Raw genomic sequence first — 15,397 nt, forward strand, 5'->3', positions numbered from 1 at the left:
GGTGTAGTGCTTAGAATGCAGTATTGCAGAATAACTCTGCTCACTGCCAAGAGTTCGATCCTGACTCAGCCTTCCATCCTTCTGCATTGGTAAAATGGGAACCCAAATTGTTGGGGGCAATATGCTGACTGTGAATCGCTTAGAGAGGGCTGTAAAGCACTGTGAAGCGGTATATACGTCTGCTATTGCTACTGCTATTACGTAGTTCTGTGCCATTAAATATGTTTTTAAGTAATTAAAGTAAATGATGAATCAGAAGCAGCATATCTTGGCAGTATTTATATATTTGAACTGCTTTAATCATACAACTCACAGTGGTACAGTATATGAAAACATAAAAATCTATGTTAATGAATAAAATATACAGTATTTTAAATTAAAAATATATTAGAATCCATTTCTAGAAGCATCAATGGCAGAATGATTTAGTTCAAATTTTCTTTAAAGTTTCATGACACATAATGTAGAGATAGGGGCCAGGTAGAGGTCGTGAGCAGCAAACTGCCCTTCCAATGCCTGCGTGCCTCTTCTCTCTACATGATCTCATCCATTTACATCACCATGGCAATGTGGGAAACTACCCCAGGCTGATACAATGACATCACCTGGTTCACATGATATCAGCCAGGTTACATCAACAGGATGTGGTAGAAACTACTCCCTGGCTGGGCCTCCTGGCTGATATCTTCTTAAGGATTGGTAAGGAGTTTAACCAATGAAATGCTATTGCTACGCTATTGCTATGTTAAACTTTTGCTGCTTGGAAAACTGTATAAAAGAATAAACGCTGCAAAGGCGGTCAGCCATATTTGCACCCTTGCAATGACTGGACACTGATTACTACAACATAAATTGGCCTTTTCACTTCCCAATATGGTTCTGTTTTCCAGGGGAAAGCAAACTAAAATCTCACCTCATCAGAAACATAACAATTAAGAATATACAAAGCAGACTAACTGGTTCCTGAACTATTATCTTGTTCCCTGGGATCTTGTATTTCCCTCTAGATTCTGTGCATGCTCTGTTTTCCAAAGCAGAGGTTTCAACAAGAAAGTTGCAACATCACACTTATTTTGATCCTGTCTAATGTGCAGATTGACTTATGTCTAGGTGTCCCTGATTATAATTTAACTATCATTTTCTTGGATCAGTCCATTTTTTGTGTCTGGAGGAGACCATTGAGAACCAGGTGTTGCAGGGATTTAGTGTATGGTGCATAACTGGTTTTTTAAAAAGGCAAATTTTATATTCTGGAATTCTCCTTAACTTGCTACATGTTCATATGTCACACATCTTCCATAATTAGAGCCAATTATTTTCTTTTGTGAAAGTTTTTCTGCATAGAAATATACATAATTTTTGAACTGCAGATTGTCTACAGATGAGTTGAGAAGAAGAGGCAAGACGTTCCAACTATTTGGTGGCTTGGTTGAAGCTGCCGACAATAGAAAGACCTAAAATGTTTTCTTTTGTCTTCTGATTAGTTTGTCTGAGGAAGAAAACAAAATTCTGTAATAGATCATATCTGCCTGAATTTTTTGACTAAAAGGAGTTTATGTAGCATATTCCTCCTGTTTTAAAACAGTTTCTCCCCTCCCTTCCCACGTTCTTTTTTTAGTTCAAACTTCTTATGGAACATTTGGATCCTGATGAAGAGGAAGAAGACGGGGAAGTATCAGCAAGCACAAATGCTCGCAACAAAGCTATTACCTCGCTGCTCGGAGGTGGCAGCCCTAGGAACAATGCAGCTGAGACAGAGGAGGATGAGAGTGATGGGGAGGATAGAGGAGGAGGCACTTCAGGGGTGAGGCGGAGGAGGAGTCAACGTATTTCGCAGCGTATTACGTAAAATGATTTTATGTGCTTATAAATGTCAGTCTATAATAAAATGTACATTGAGTAATGTAATGCATATAAAAATTGTAGATAGAAATTCTTAACCGTTTATACAACTTTTTGTAGAAAGTTTTAACAAAAACAATAAAAACATAGAGATTATATCTAGTATAAAAAATTTCCTTTGGAATGTATTGTGTGTAACCTTTTTATTGTTGCCAAGTTTTTATGTAGCTTTATGATTCATTTGTATATATAATTTTATATATCAATAAGAGTTTAAAGAGACGGGTACAAATTAAAATATGTGATTTTTGCAAGGATATGTTAACCCCTTGGCGCTGGCGGTCGCGTCTCATTGCCGGCAATGGAATGTGTGCCGGAAAATCCCAACTCCCGGCGTCAAGGGATTAAAAGCAATAAAAGCAATAATTTCAATCAAGTTCTTTTGTGTAACACTTGGTCTTTTTTCCCCTCCAATGTTTTAGTCATTGAGAAGGTCAAAACGAAATTCAGACTCTACGGAGTTGGCAGCACAGATGAATGAAAGTGTTGATGTCATGGATGTCATCGCTATTTGCTGTCCAAAGTACAAAGATCGACCACAAATTGCAAGAGTAGTGCAGAAAACCAGCAATGGCTTCAGTGTTCAATGGATGGCAGGCTCCTACAGTGGCTCCTGGACTGAGGCTAAGCGCCGTGATGGCCGCAAACTGGTGCCTTGGGTAGACACTATCAAAGAGTCAGACATTATTTACAAAAAAATTGCTCTAACGAGTGCTAATAAGCTGACTAATAAAGTGGTTCAGACTTTACGATCGCTGTATGCCGCCAAGGATGGAACTTCCAGCTAATGCATTTGTACACATGCAGCCAAATTTTACAGGAAAGAACAGAAAAAAAACTTGAAATTACCAACTTTCTGGCAAAAAAAAAATCAATTTAATGAAGAGTAAGAATGACACCTGGGATGCAGGAAACAGAAGGAAATGTTTGGTAAACATTTTTGTGGGAGCTTCCTTCGCTGTTGTGCAGCAGAAACTTCTCAGTTCATTTTTACTCCCACTGTATAATAGTTTAATGAAAAAAATGTTTATATCTTGAAAAAAAACCCTTTCTGTTTAAAAAAAAATAAACAAGTGAATGTTGGAAATTAGTCTGTTAATGTTCTTAATAAAGTGTTCTTGGAGTTTAACCTAGCAGCGGATGGCTTTCTTTAGCTTAGCCCAGTTTCAAGGAAAGCATCGTTTTTCCAGGCTGTAAAATGGCAGAATTTCCTGGATATATAATTTATTCTGTTGGGGGAAAAAGCATGCAGTATCTATGACCTACCTGCAGGAGGAGTTTTTGTAAATGTAGATTTTTGATGTATTAGGTCACCCTGAAATAATACAAGAAAAGGGATCCCCAGCAAATCTGGTGGAACGAATACTGCAATAAATTTTTTTACTTCTCTTTGTTACTTGTCTGTTTCCATTTGAATTTCTTATTGTAAAGATCTGTTTAAATCCATTTATATTATTTTCCAGTCTTTTATGTAAAATTTACTATATCAGTGGTTTTCAAAGCAAGACATAAATATTGTTTATACAGTTTGTATAGGCTGATTTCTGAATAATTGGTATCTTTATCCCTTACAAGGGTGTAAACACAAGTTAACTCCAGGGTTTTATTGTATCCTGCAATATTTAGTATTAACTATATATGATTTAGCACTGTGCCAAACACATTTTCAAGAGTACATTTTGATATAAAAAGAAACTATAGTTTATTTCTTGTATGCTTCAATTTCTTTCTAATGCTGTTCATATGGCAATGTTTAAAACTTAGGGAAAAAACATCACTCTGTTCTCAGTAAAGAAACATGTATATTTCATTAGGACATCTGAGTGCATTACACTAGGACATAATGTGCAAAGGCATCTCCTGAATGATGGTGCGCCTGTATTCTGTTGTTGGTTATTATGATCCAAGTGGTACTCCCGTACTGAATCAGTTGGAGCCTGCAAATGTCAGGAATCAATGTGGATTTGTAACTTATAGTTGCATTAACTTAACCATTTTAAATGATTTTTTTAAAAAGCTGGACAGAAATGGCTGTATTATAGATAGGGTTTTTTAATTACTTGAAATCTGTTTTCATCTTTTATACACTGAAAATGCTATTTTAAATTGTCTCTGGAGTGGTGCTTCAATGTGTACTGTCACCATTCTTTCAGCTGTTCTATTTCTGGATAATAACACAAAGATAATTTTTACATATTGACAAAAGCAGAAGAAATGAATAGCATAATAATTAGCAAATAACTATTTTAAAGTCTACATTTTATTTAAAAGTGGATGTTCATCAAAGATTTTAGATGCATTCAATTCAATTATAAAATTAATATATGGTGGGGTGTGTTTTTATTACATTACAGAATTCTAGTGTGTTACTTGATCTGTAGGAAACAGTAACACAATATTCAAATTCATTATCTTGTACAGAATTGAAAAATTAAACTGACATGACTAATAATTTTCAGAATCTAATTGCTCTATGAAATATTTTTCATTTCCTCTTCTTTGTCTTAATTGCTGCAAATATTTCTGGGCAAAATTGATTTTTAAGACTGTGAAAGCAAACACTGTCCTGCATTCATGCAATTATTATATTTTGCCTAATTCTTTTTTGTACAATACTGGCAGTTAATAGTCACTCAATTACTCCCTGGGTATCTACAAATTGATTTTATTATGTTCTATTTTACCAGAAAATTAATCACGTAGCTCCATATTAATTGCTGTGAAATACACTAAAGAGAATAAGAATTTCTTGATAGTGCGTTACATGAAGAATTAACCCTATTCCTTAGGGTGATGGGCCCAAAATGTATGTAAATTTAAAAAAAAAAAAAAACATGGGGGGAGGCAGTTCAGAGAAGTTCCAAAGAAGCAGAATTGCTCTTGGTGGTTAGTAAATTCCATTTCTAATTTCTATGTTGAGGATTCCAGTTCCTTCCACTGTTTCATATTACATAAATAGATGCAACTTTTTTTGCCCCATAAACACATGGTTGTTGTTTGTAGATTGAATCTTTCTGCTGAACTAGAACATTTTAGAAAGGGATATTCCTAAATGCCAATAGTGAGATGGGCAGCATACATATTTAATAAATAAATTAGCAAGCCAAACACATTTGAAGTGGACATGATTGTTGGCTTTGCCATCCCATATATCAGTATATTATAAAAAATAAGTTATTCATTCTGCTCGACATCCAACAGTCATTATAGTGGGGATGGATTCAGTTGAATGGGATTGAGTCCTAAAAACTACATTTTTAATATAATTAGCTACATGCCCTCAGCCGGGAGTTTGTCCATTATTGTACATGTGCAGAATCTTTTATGAGTGGGTTGCCATTAAGGTTGAAATTATAACATTATCCCAAAAGGGATGGCAACAAATAAACCCAGAGTTAAATGGTGAAAAAGTTAAAACTGTTGCTGGCACAGTCATATCAAAGCAGAGAAGAGAGCATGTTCTTGCTGCACATCTTTTAGTACCTTCTCCTTTGTGGCAGGGGAGATACTTGATACTGCACCCAAGTCTTCAAGAACTCTGAAATTTAATTTCAACTTTTGCAGTCACCTAATCACAATTTACCCACTTGGTCATATTACTCTCACTAAATATCTGCCCAATTGCCCTCAATCACTTGTTCTCCCAGCTCAGCTGGGTGATAAGACTCTAAATGGATAGTTAAATATAGGCTTGGACTTGATATGTGTGACTATAGCCATCCATACTCTCCTCTCTCAACTCTATGTGGTTTCCGAAAAACTTAAAAGTTTGAAACTGGTTAATTCTGAGTTAAGAACTGGCAAATATCAAATCAAAAGTCTAATAAAGTGAGGTCTATGATTTCTCTTGTTCAGAATCCTGTAGATATATTCCTTCTGTAATATTTATTATAGTTGTTTTCAATCAGTTAATTATCTCATTTTCAATCAAAGCCAACAAATATATTTTCTTTAAGAGTTCTAGATTTTCATACAGGTGAAACTCGAAAAATTAGAATATCGTGCAAAAGTTCATTTATTTCAGTAATGCAACTTAAAAGGTGAAACTAATATATGAGATAGACTCATTACATGCAAAGCAAGATAGTTCAAGCCATGATTTGTCATAATTGTGATGATTGTGGCTTACAGCTCATGAAAACCCCAAATCCACAATCTCAGAAAATTAGAATATTACATGCAATCAATAAAACAAGGATTGTACATAGAACAATATCGGACCTCTGAAAAGTATAAGCATGCATATGTATTCAATACTTGGTTTGGGCCCCTTTTGCAGCAATTACTGCCTCGATGCGGCGTGGCATGGAAGCTATCAGCCTGTGGCACTGCTGAGGTGTTATGGAAAACCAGGATGCTTCAATAGCGGCCTTCAGCTCTTCTGCATTGTTCGGTCTCATGTCTCTCATCTTTCTCTTGGCAATGCTCTATAGATTCTCTATGGGGTTCAGGTCAGATGAGGTTGCTGGCCAATCAAGCACAGGAACCCTTTGCAGATGTTATGGCTTAATTAGCTGATTAGAGTGGGACACTTTGAGCCTAGAATATTGAACCTTTACACAATATTCTAATTTTCTGAGATTGTGGATTTGGGGTTTTCATGAGCTGTAAGCCATAATCATCTCAATTATGACACATCACGGCTTGAACTATCTTGCTTTGCATGTAATGAGTCTATCTCATATATTAGGTTCACCTTTTAAGTTGCATTACTGGAATAAATGAACTTTTGCAGGATATTCTAATTTTTCGAGTTTCACCTGTATGTTTCATGGAAATTTGAAATCCAATTTTAATTTCTTACCCATCTTGAGGGAATTATAGCTGGGTCTAAGGGTGATTATAGATGAGCCCACAAGGGTACATATTTTAATATTTTCATTGCAAAACATTACTGAAGTTAACAAATCAAAGTTTAAAATCTGTAAAGTTAAAACCACTATTACTATATGAAAATCATAGTTTTAAGAGAAATCATTGGAGTTTGTCCATTCCATTAAATATATAATCATTCTTAGCAGTTTGATGTACTAGCTGGAATTAACATAAATAATGCTTTCTAGATATGCATCTATAGGCACGTTAATCCACCCTATACAGGTAGTCCTTGACTTACAACCATTTGTTTAGTGACCAAAGTTATAATGGCACTGAAAAAAGTGACTTACAACAAGTTCTTCCACCTATAAGTGCTGCAGCATCCCCAGTCACGTGATGAAAATGAGTAACTTGGCAACCAGCATGCATTTGATGGTTGCAGGGTCATGTGATCACATCTGTAACCTTCCCAGCTAGCTTCTAACAAAGTCAATGGGGGAAGCCAGATTCGCTTAACAACTGCATGATTCATTTAACAACTGCAAAAGGTTACGGTTTGCTATACAAACTCAACAATTGCCTTGTTTAGCAGTAAACATATGGTTCCAATTGTGATCGTAAGTTGAGGACTACCTGTATTTATCCTACAGATTCATAAGTATTTTCCATGTCTTAATATAGGTAGTCCTCACCAAACTCAACTGGGGCCAGCAACTCTGTTGCTACGTAATGTCATAAATGTTATGACTGCATTTAATTTTGTCAGTAAGTCATTAAGTGCAACATGTTAGTGACTTCCCCACTAACTTTGCTTGTGGAAAATTGGCTGTGAATGTATCAAATGTATCACATGAATGTATCATGTGACTGCAGGATGCTGTGCCTGTCATGAATGCATGCCAGTTGCCAAGTATCCCAGTCACCATCACATGACTCCAAGAACATAACAGCTGCAAGCTCAAGGACTGATCATAACTATCCTTTTCAGCACCCTGGTAATTGATCATTGAACAAGCAGAGAACTATTTATTTCTCTGTCCATGCTCTACACCACGGGTATCAAACTCAATTGCGTCACATGACATATTGTAACTTTTTTTCCTTTGTGGAGCCGGTGTAAGCGTGGCCTGCACATGACACATCTGGCCTATGGGCCGCCAGTTTGATAACCCTGCTCTACACCTTTTTACTACATAAGAGTGTTTTTGTAATAGTAATAGTATAAGACGAAGAAGGAAAAAAAATCATAATTTTTACATGCTTCCATAGATAGCTTATTACCAATATGTTAAATATTTGATTCATTCTAATATATTCCATATCTAGAGCATTGCTGTACAGATAAAAGATGTGATCATGATTTACAATGTTACATATCTTGGTATCACAACGTGCATTCCATCCTGTTGTCTGAATCTCCGGAATGCCACCAGATTATCCAATTAAGCACTCTAAAAGTTCTTGCACCCCATTAAAATATAATAGGGGCTTCCTTATTTACAAATCTCATCTTAATTGCAAAAGGAATAATCTCACTAGTAATTGAGTGAAAAGATTAGAGTTCATTTTGTTACCAAACATTGTAGGAGGAGAAGCATTTAGTTTACAATAGTCCAATCTGGTTAATGCCTGCTCAAGCTAACCAATGTTATGAAAAGGCATCAGCTTTTGTGAGTGATAGTTTGCTTGATCAGAATCCTCTTCCACCATTGTTTGGAGGCACAGAGATATTAGATAAGAAATGAAGTAAACATTAGAAACTCAAAGTGGCTTCACTCTAATTCCCATAGATATAAGAGGGTGGGGAGGCTTTCAAGATTGTTACTATAGCCTATATTAGTCCAGGAGGGAGAGTTCCAGTCATTCTTAGGGGTCTGTTTCCTTATCTGGCCTACCTCAAAGAACCAGCTACCTTCCAAGGGAGCATTTCTGGTGTGTGAGAAAGGACACCCAAACTTGGAGCCGGAACATGACTTTATGATAAATTGTAACACTGGCAAATTTGCAAAATGAGTATATGAAATACCTGTTATTTTCTTAATTTGAGCGTAAATATTTATCCACTCAGAACATTTCAATATCTTGCATTTTAAAAGAACAACTCAAAATGATTTGAAGGTTCTGATGGAAGATATATTCAGAAAATTTCAAGTATTCCACCAATATGAATATTAGGAACTAAAAACAAGCCCCTTATATCCTCATTTTCATCTTAAGGTTAAAGGTAGATATGCTATTACTCAATGCAGAGTGCTTTCTATCAGCCATCCTAATAAAACACATCACCAAGAGAATGATTTAAAAAATGAAACCGTTTTAAATATTCACATAGCAAAAGAGGCAACATATTTTTAAGGCCTGATCATCTCTCACAAGCTACCCAAAAGTAACACAGCAAGGATACTGGATATCAGCAACTCTTTCAAAACAAACTTGATGTTATACAAACTAATCAAACATAAGCAAACAAACAAACCAAACATTTTATTATAAGAATATTTAAATGTTCATTGTTTTAAGCAAGATTCATTGAAATCAAGATGCAAGCCTGGTCATCTAAACATCCTTAGGACCTTGTTTGTCAGATTTATTAAACATCTATATACTCTACAAATTCTAAAATGCCATCGTGTGGAACATCACCTTGTGTTTCAAATCATTCTGAAGGTAATCATTTAAAAAAAAATTTCCTTGAATTTTTCTGTAACATTATGCATTATTTCCTGAATGGATGAATGCTGGCCCTTGATGTTACTTGTGGACATTGCTTGATTGTCTTCCAACTTCACCATCAATTATTCATTTACATATTCCACTTAATGACATTTTAAAGACCAGAACAGGCTAGATACAGTTTTACTTCTCCACATTTGCTACCATAGCCTCTATGGAATTCCAATCTAGCTTGCTAAGGATGCTGCTGGTACTTTCACTCACACTGTCAATATTATTAAGACTGGCAATCGAGCAAGCATCTTCTGTAAGTGATTCCTGGAGAGAGAAAGAGAAGCATGATGGAGATAAGAAGAGGTCCAGTCAAGAGATCTTCTCAAGGCCAAAAAAATGTTTTCCCCCTTGTGTTAAAATTAGGCCAGCTATTAGTACAGTATATGATTAACAAAAAGCCTTAATATTTGATCTCTGTTGGAAACCATTCGTTGGCCCCACACTTTCCTTGCTTTCTATTTCTGTGGCTCATAGTCACCAGTTTCTTATAGTACTATCTCCAACGGATGCATCTGCCTGTGCCTTACTGAAGTGAAGTTTTTATATAGTACAACAGTGATTCATTTGGAGGCTTAAGCTTTTCTCGTCTTCCCCTTCTATTCTGCCTCCTCAAAATCTTATAAAAACACAGCACAGTAACAGTGGAGGACACTGGAAAGACCTTCCATCTAAGTTTTTGGAAAGGCTGGATATCCTTCTTACAGCATGGCCCACTGGCATCCTGGAAGATGATTCTGCCCACCTCAAAAGTTGTTGGAGCTTCAGATATGAAGTCTTTTCATATTTTTAAGGAGCACCCTCTTTTTTAGCCCTGAGACTATAGTCCTATTTTTTTTTTGGGGGGGGGGGAGTAGAAGAGTAACAAGAATTTATCAATTCCAAAACTAGACTTGGGCTCAAACGTTAACATATGAAAAGGCACTGTAAACAATAAGAATCTAACCCTTCTCCCAGGAGAGTCATAAATACCACATAAAATGAAGACACAAACAAGTAACTATTCCAGAGCCATAGCCTGATTTGTACTAACTACTTCTGCTGTCCCCACCTTGCTGAAATGTGCATTAGGTGTGCCATACAGTATTTGCTGGATCTCTTCAGGGACACTCCAACCACTCACTGTATTGTCTTCAGTCTCTTCAGTGGTCTGAGATGTCATACTAGAAGTGAAGAGTCTTTTCTCATTCATTGACTCTCTTGTCTGATCAGAAGCTGGAGGGGAACAATTTTTAACAAAATTTTGTATTTTAGTTTATTTAAATTTGTTACTATTTAAGTATTCAGTAGAATGGACCTGAATTTTGAATCCCATTGGATAAAAGATCAGGTCAGTTTTAGTTCTGCTTTTTATCTCTTAAAAGTATCTAAAAGGGACCTTCTTGGTAAGCATTTACTCCACCATAGTTGATCTTGGTCTCTATCATACACCTGTTATCAATGAGAAAGACAGAGTGTCAAGGTTCCAACTGATGAACCCAATGAAGTAAGCATAGCAGAGATGATCCAATCTCTAATGCAAAACTTTATTGAGCAAATCATTTCAGCATGGATGAAAGGCAAACCAGCTCTGACTATTTTGCGCCCAAATTGCGATATTAAAAAGAGAGAAACCTCCCTCCACTCATTAGTGCAGATCATGTTACGCAATTAAACTTCAGACAATTATTATGAGAGAAAGTCTTTGGTTTTCAGTAAACAAAATCTTGAATGACCTTGGTTCTCAGGCTTGCAGCTTCACACCTGCAATCCACATTCCATTGTTCCCCTCTGCCCTCTGAGTCTGTAGGCAAGCCAAGAAACAGAAATGGCTGAAGCAGCATGAGGTTTCTTTGAGCTTGACCCAGAGGACCCCACAATAGTGCTAAATATCTCATGGCTTCTCCTCCCAGCTTCAATTTCCTAACACAAAAGGACTGCAAGAATACCTGAAGCTACTCTTGGCTTGAACACGAATGGTGGGAAGCTCACTATCAAGGATAGTAACAACTATTAATCTAAATTCTCCTGTCCCTTGATATATATGTGACCAAGTTGGGATCCTTTTCATTCAGGTATGGGGCATCAAGAAGGCAATAGTATATGTTCCTCCTTCATGTCCATCAAAAGAAGACTAACATGAGCTTCAAAACAGTGTTCTGTCTCACTAAATTATTACTGGCCATAATATTGGGACAGTATATTTTCCCTCAGACATTCATCAGCTCAGAAAAAGGAAAAATGTGTACAGGTCTTACACAGAATTTAGAATAGCTGCCAATTTCTGGATTACAGTTATTGCTTGCAGAAAAGATTTTAAAAGCTCTCTCCAACAGTGGTGACTCTCTTCAATGAGGATTACAATGTAGGGAACCCTCCCACCCCCAAGCTCTGGAAAGCATTCCAACTAAAAGAAGAGAGGAAGACTTTTATACTGTAAGTTTTGCCAATGATCTCTTTAGACAAGTTTTGACTTTTTCAGAACATGAGATAAAGGCCTTCTGTGAGCTACCTAAGTTCACCTAATGACTGAATTTGTACTAAATTACCACTAAAATACTCAAAGCAGGTGAGCAAGAAAAGTTAAAATCTGAAAAAAGTTCAATCACTATGAATTAATCCAAACTGAAAAAGCCTAGCAACAGAAGGTCTTTCTCCAAAAACAGAAGGCATCTAAAGCAGTGGTTCTCAACCTTTTTAATGCCGCGACCCCCAACTGGTCGTAAGTCGAGGACTACTCAACTGGTCGTAAGTCGAGGACTACTCAACTGGTGCAGCACCATTTGCAGAATGGGACTTTTGGCGGGCTCAGCAGGGCAGAGACAGCCTGGACAATTCCTATTGGCTTTTGAAAACCAATAGAATTAGACTCTATTCAAGAGAGTCTATTCTATTGGCTTTCAAAGGCCAATAGAATAAAAGGGAGTAGCACAGCTAAGGAAAAGGGGAAAAAAATGGCGGACTGCATTGTTTGGCGACCCCCGTGAAATGGTCGTTCGACCCCAAATGGGGTCCCGACCCACAGGTTGAGAACCACTGATCTAAAGGGACCATGGAGATGAGAGCCAATGAAAAGCATTGAGTTTTATGCAATGAATAGCACTGAGTTTTATGCAACAGACCATGGTTTCTCAGGTCCAGCCTGCTACTCGTCCATTGCCTCTGGTTTCTACTGCTTTTCCCATATGCTTCACCTTGATGGGATTCTAGTGACATTCTTCTGTACGGAGTTTGGCAGAGTCGACCTTAAGCAAAAAAGACAACAAAACCATTCCTTTCACATTATGGATTATAAACTTCAAACTAAATTACCAGATTACAATTCAGTATGATCTAGCGATCTTTATTATCTTCAGCACGGCAGAAGCTTAAGAGTTTTTTTGCTATATATTTCTGTTTGCATCACCCTAAAATTTCAAGGCTCTATTGAAATGGAATTAATGTTCCATTTCTCCATAAAGCTTGTTTGCTTATTTCTTTAAACATTTATGATGCAAAATGTTAAGTGTAAAACATTACAGTCTAAAAATGCTCCATGCACTTTGTACCGAATATTTGATATCTGGTATGATAACGCAGATCTTTGTTTCTTACCCTTTTTACGAGTTGTGTCACAAGACAGACTTGAAAGGGATCTTGTTGCACCCAAACCAACTTTGGCAAATGGCTTGCTCCTCCCATGGAAACTTCAATAAAAATATATCATATTTTTATTATTGCAATAATTATTCTAGAACTTTTTAAAAATACATATACTGGAATATATGGGCTGATCGCAAGGCAAAGGACGAGGCACAAATGATTGCAGCCAGGTGTCAGCAGACAGTTTTAGGTAGCTGCTTTGCCTGCAAGCTTTGTTGGAATCCTAGTTTGTGACTTTTGTTCCTCTTTCTTGTTTGTGGCCCTTTGATTGCCTGACTACCTAATTTGGCTTTCTGTGACTCTTGGAATGTATTGGACTATGCTACTGCTCTTTGGACTGTACTGGCATTTTTCAGGCAACCATTTTTTGCTAGAATTTGAATTACATTCCTGTTGACTGCAAACTGTTTAATCCGTAGTGAATATTTCAGCTTCGGAATACTGTGTCTGCATCTGTGTGCCAGCAATTTTGAAACAGAATACCCAAAATATATTTGTTGACCATCCCTTGCTAAGATGCTGAACCACTGTGAAGTTAAAAGTTGAAATTAATGCTGTAATTTGGTAATATTGTTTTCTAGGAATAAAAGCAACTGTACTCAGTGGGACTTGTATCTGAGAAGCCTTCACAGTGTTGTCACATTGGTAAATCTGAGAATGAAGCAGGAAAATTAATGACAATATTACTTTAAACTACATTACCCTCCAGCAGAAGTGATGCGTGGCTGCTTAAAATCATAAGATGATTTTCTTCTAGACGATGGTTTATATTTACTGGAAGGGAGCTGCACAGTGTCAGACAGCAAGTCTTGCATCAGAGTGAGAGCTTCGTTGACTCTTAAGTTATGATGTTCGGATAGCAAAACCCTTCAGAGAAAGCAAATGGGCCAATTAGCTACTAATTGCTCAACAATTGCAGATTTTTTTTTAATAGACATCCTTTTTAGGTTCTTTAAAAGCAATCTAAGGTTGTCAGTACTCGGGAGAAAAGGAGACACATAAAAATATACTGGGTACAAGAAAAACATGCTACTAGAAGAAGTACAGGTAATTCTCGATTTATAACAGTTCATTTAGTGACCGTTCGAAGTTAGAACAGAACTTACAAAGGGACTTATGACCGTTTTTCACACCTATGACCGTTGCAGCATCCCCATGGTCACAGGATTCAAATTTAGATGCTTCGCAATTGGTTCATATTTATGATGGTTGCAGTGTACTGGGGTCATGTGACCGCTTTGTGCAGCCTTCTGACATACAATGTCAATGGGGAAGCCACATTCACTTAACAACTGCGTTACTTAAAACTGCAAGTGATTCACTTAACACATCTGTGGCAAGAAAGGTCGTAAAATGGAGCAAAATTCATTTAACAACTGTCTTACTTAGCAACAAAAATTTTGAGCTCAATTGTGGTCATAAAGTTTAGGACTATCTGTAATCTATAAAGGACTGTATGAAAGAGACATTATTCTGATTTTGTCTCTTCTGCTTCCATGTAACAAACAAGATCAGAGACAAGAGGACTAAAAATATCAAATACTTTAGTACCAACAAAAGTGGCTGAGGAAAATCTGTAGTTTATTTTGTCAGGTTTGCATCACTGATACATGTTCTCTTAAAATATAGAAACATGCCAAACAATATGGAATTTGGAATTCCCAAAAGATTCAAGTCTATAGCAGAATGAATTTACCCACAGAATGAATACAGTAGAATTGTTTCCCAGTGTCCCCAACACAAGGTTTCTCTTTCAACTGGTTTTATCAGTTCTACTCAAAATTTTCTCAATATTTTCATTCATGTTATCCCTGGGGCACAGAATACTTCATCCTAGAATTATTTCATTCAATTATTATAAAATTTGACAGACCAGTGAAAGATATATGGTGAAATGTAGATAATTTTACACTTAACAGCTCAATTGCCACATACAGTGGATTAAGAGTCTAGAAAGCTCCTGAAAATAACATACTTATCTTTCTCCTTCTTCTTTTTCTGTTGTAATTTAATCTCTCGCGTTGACAGTCCAAGGGCCTATCAAAAATTGCAAGCAGATATCAATGTTATATCAGTTATCTGGTCTGCATTATTAACTGTTCTAGTTGAGAGCTGAAGAAGCTTAATATTATTCTCAGGAAATTTACTGATGAAATGCTTACTGTTTATTACATGCATTGCCAGATTCTGCTCTGTAACAATTCACATTTGAAAACAAGGGTATGAGTAATTTTATAGAGAAATATTTTTTAAATATATTTTTAATTGACCTATTTTTAAATCATTTTTTCAGCCTTTAGAGTCCCTGTTCCTTTGGTCCATACTCTTAGCA

At 36.5% G+C, this 15,397-nt stretch overlaps 2 protein-coding genes across 13 annotated transcripts in view; one reads left to right on the forward strand and one right to left on the reverse strand.

The window, feature by feature from the left end:
* Window positions 1–3,298, forward strand: part of NIPBL (NIPBL cohesin loading factor) — a 197,330-nt gene extending 194,032 nt beyond the window's left edge. For 3 of the 4 annotated variants that reach the window (XM_039347918.1, XM_039347920.1, XM_039347921.1), the window contains 2 exons: window positions 1,619–1,804; window positions 2,325–3,298. In XM_039347918.1, the coding sequence (XP_039203852.1) occupies window positions 1,619–1,804; window positions 2,325–2,690 (552 nt within the window). In that variant the 3' untranslated portion in view covers window positions 2,691–3,298. Of the gene's footprint in view, window positions 1–1,618; window positions 1,846–2,324 lie in introns of all 4 variants that reach the window. The other variant, XM_039347919.1, reaches the window with a different exon arrangement.
* CPLANE1 (ciliogenesis and planar polarity effector 1) overlaps window positions 1–15,397 on the reverse strand; it is a 69,266-nt gene that overhangs the window by 735 nt on the left and 53,134 nt on the right. For 5 of the 9 annotated variants that reach the window (XM_039347915.1, XM_039347916.1, XM_039347912.1 and 2 more), the window contains 6 exons: window positions 15,041–15,102; window positions 13,768–13,932; window positions 13,018–13,109; window positions 12,546–12,668; window positions 10,496–10,659; window positions 9,015–9,711 (listed from right to left, as the gene is read on the reverse strand). In XM_039347915.1, coding sequence (XP_039203849.1) covers window positions 9,577–9,711; window positions 10,496–10,659; window positions 12,546–12,668; window positions 13,018–13,109; window positions 13,768–13,932; window positions 15,041–15,102 — 741 coding nt within the window. In that variant the 3' untranslated portion in view covers window positions 9,015–9,576. Of the gene's footprint in view, window positions 1–133; window positions 1,490–9,014; window positions 9,712–10,495; window positions 10,660–12,545; window positions 12,669–13,017; window positions 13,110–13,767; window positions 13,933–15,040; window positions 15,103–15,397 lie in introns of those variants that run through there. The other 4 variants (XM_039347909.1, XM_039347913.1, XM_039347911.1 and 1 more) reach the window with 4 other exon arrangements.

Source organism: Crotalus tigris, unplaced genomic scaffold (genome assembly GCF_016545835.1).
Source record: "Crotalus tigris isolate CLP2741 ecotype Arizona unplaced genomic scaffold, ASM1654583v1 scf7180000018103.2265978, whole genome shotgun sequence".
Taxonomy (NCBI): Eukaryota; Metazoa; Chordata; class Lepidosauria; order Squamata; family Viperidae; genus Crotalus; species Crotalus tigris.